At 49.0% G+C, this 2,884-nt stretch overlaps 1 protein-coding gene across 1 annotated transcript in view; it reads left to right on the top strand.

The window, feature by feature from the left end:
• The window catches only part of LOC108803107 (DNA (cytosine-5)-methyltransferase 3A-like), a 51,585-nt gene that overhangs the window by 27,584 nt on the left and 21,117 nt on the right, over positions 1–2,884 (top strand). Inside the window, exons 8-9 of the mRNA XM_018574948.1 lie at positions 1,664–1,776; positions 2,822–2,876. Of these exons, the coding sequence (XP_018430450.1) occupies positions 1,664–1,776; positions 2,822–2,876 (168 nt within the window). The remainder of the gene's footprint in view (positions 1–1,663; positions 1,777–2,821; positions 2,877–2,884) is intronic.

Here is a 2,884-nt window from a genome sequence, read left to right on the forward strand (position 1 = left end):
CACATGTTACATATTGCCGCGAACGTTGGAGTGAGAGAAATAATTTTAGGGCCATCAATCACTGATAACACTAAACTGATGAGCGGTAACAGCTTTTAAAGCGTCGCCTATGGCCAATTTTGGGTATTATCGTTTTTTTGAGGTTTCGCGCACGCACGCAATTTTAGGGCTTGACATGTTTGGGTGTCTTTTTACCCGACGTAAAACAGTAGAAAGGCATCATGGCACACTCACAAACCAGCATGTAAAACAACTTGTCTCACCACTAAGGACAATGACAGAGGTGTCCGCTCAGACACGCCCCCCTGCGCGCGCGAGCGGGAAATGGCCGCAATTTAAAAACTCGAGCTTCCTCCGGTACCCTCTCCGCTGTCAGAATGCGGAAGTGTTGTATATTACATCACTTCCGCATTCTTGTGTCACTCTCCAGCTTCAGACGCTGCAGAGAAGCTGATGGAGCAGATCTCGGCTTCCTCAGCTTCTTTTGGGGGGTCCTAGGTGGCATTAGGGGTCTTGGAGACCCCTGATGTCTCCATAAAGAGGACCTGTCACATATTTTGCTATCACATAGGGGGGGGGGGGTTTATTAGCCCCAGTATGTGATAGCAATAAAGTTTAGTGAAAAAAAAGTTAAAGTCCCCCCCAAAAAATTTTAAGTAACACATAAAAAAGAATTAAAAAAACAAAAACATTTTTAAGTCCCCACCCATACATACACGCATGCATACATGCGTCAGGGGCGCATACGTGCAAAAAAGACGATTGCGCCCATTACGCCGCACATGTTACATATCGCCGCGAACGTCGCAGTGAGAGCAATCATTTTAGGGCCATCAATTACTGATAACACTAAACTGATGAGCGGTAAAAACGTTTAAAGCGTCGCCTATGTCTAATTTTGGCAGTGACAGGACCTGTCACTGTAATTTGTTATCACATAGGGGGACTTCTTAGCCCCCTATGTGATAACAATAAAGTTAAGTGTAAAAAAAAAGTAAAAAAAAAAAACTTTACACACACAAAACAAAAAAAAACCCACAAAATTTTTTTTACATGTCGCAGTGAGAGCAATAATTCTCGGCCACGAAACTGACGAGCGGTAAAATCTTTTAAAGCGCCGCCTATGGTAAATTTTGGCTATGGTGGTTTTTTTTCTGCTATGTCGCGGGTGCGCGCAATTTTAAAGCTTGACATGTCTGGTGTCTATTTAACCGACGTGACCCCGACTTTTATATTTTACCAAAAAACTGGGTAATAATAAATGTTTCCTAACATAATGTTAAAAAAAAGTTGTTTTTTTTTCAAAATGTTCAGTAATTTTTCCTAATTATAATAGAAAAAAAACCCCGCCCGCCCCCCAGTGGTGATTAAATACCACCAAAATAAAGCTCTATCTGTCCCCAAAAAATGGTATAAAATTCATTTCAGTACAGAGCTGCATGACGGAATAAACGTCAGTCAAAGTACCGCAGCGCTGAATACTGAAACATGGCCTGGATGGGAAGGGGGTCTAAACACAATGGTCTTGAAGGGGTTAATTTGGGGCGCCTCTGCAGGAGAATACCTACCACGGGGCGCTCCGTCCTCCGCCTCTTCCTCCCCGCACCGGCCAATAGCCACTCACGTCCTGTCCGCCATTACACCTCCTCTTCCTGTCTTGCAGAACTGCTTTCTGGAGTGCGCGTACCAGTATGACGATGACGGCTACCAGTCCTACTGCACCATCTGCTGCGGCGGGCGGGAGGTGCTCATGTGCGGGAACAATAACTGCTGCAGGTGAGTGGCGTTCCCCCCGTACCGCCGTCGTGGTCCCTCTGCCGCCCTCTTCTTGGGTCACGACGATTTCATTTAGAATGGTGGAGTAAAAATTGGGGAGCGTTAGATTGACGGGAAACAGAACTGCCACCTAGGGGAGGGTTCCATTTCAAGCCCCTCCCCCATGATTATTATTCTGGTGATAAAGCAGCTCACTGATTGGTTACACTGTCCCCATTGATGATCTCTGCAGTGAGCGTGGTCAGGAAACGTCCCCGACAGCCACTCTGACAGCAGTGACTACCAGGATGGGGAAGCCGTCAGGTTCCCCTCACTTCCTGTCCGGGACACAGAGGATCTAATTCTTCCCCACCGGGGGCCCCTTCACGCAGCGCACCACCGCTACTTCCACCTGCCCCACCGGAGGATCCTCCAATGGGCCCCCCCGGGTATATAGGGCAGAAATGGCATTAGAAAGGACTTTGGTGGGCGGTCCTGTACTGTTGAAGAGGTGGATCTGTATGATGTGTACCGGCCATACAATATAATACACATCATAAAGCTCCGCCTCCTAGTTGCTAGGAGACTGCAGCGTTGTGCGGTCACGTGGCCGGGGTACGTGGTACATAGCAGGGGGGGCCAATGCTCTCCAGGACAGTAGAGATATGTCGGTCCAATGTCTCCAGCCACACAACTGATGGGTGTTGGTTTCCATGACTACGAGAAGCAGAACATTGCATGCTGGGTATTCCTCCTACAGACGTGCATTCTATCCAATGGCGGAGAATCAGGGGGAGGAGCCTGTGTTGGTGGCCTATTGTTCAGTGGCTTTGCAGCGCCGGTGCTGGCATTACTTAAAGCTCTGGCAGCTCTGGTTTTGGGGGTACAAGGACAGTGTTGCCCCTCTAAACCGCACCCCATATATAGCATTTTGGCACACCCAAGCTTTGCTCCTCCTTCTCTTTGGTGGGCTCCGGTAGTCCTCGGTCCGCCCTGGCCAGGAAGGACATTGGAGAGTAGTCCGTGGCTCTGCGGTTGGTGACGTCTTCTCTCCGGCCCCTTCTAGGTGTTTCTGCGTGGAATGCGTGGACCTGCTGGTGGGACCCGGCGCGGCTCAGGCGGCTATCAA

Source organism: Nanorana parkeri, unplaced genomic scaffold, assembly GCF_000935625.1.
Source record: "Nanorana parkeri isolate BGI_ZX_2015 unplaced genomic scaffold, ASM93562v1 scaffold3407, whole genome shotgun sequence".
In the NCBI taxonomy this organism is placed as follows: domain Eukaryota; kingdom Metazoa; phylum Chordata; class Amphibia; order Anura; family Dicroglossidae; genus Nanorana; species Nanorana parkeri.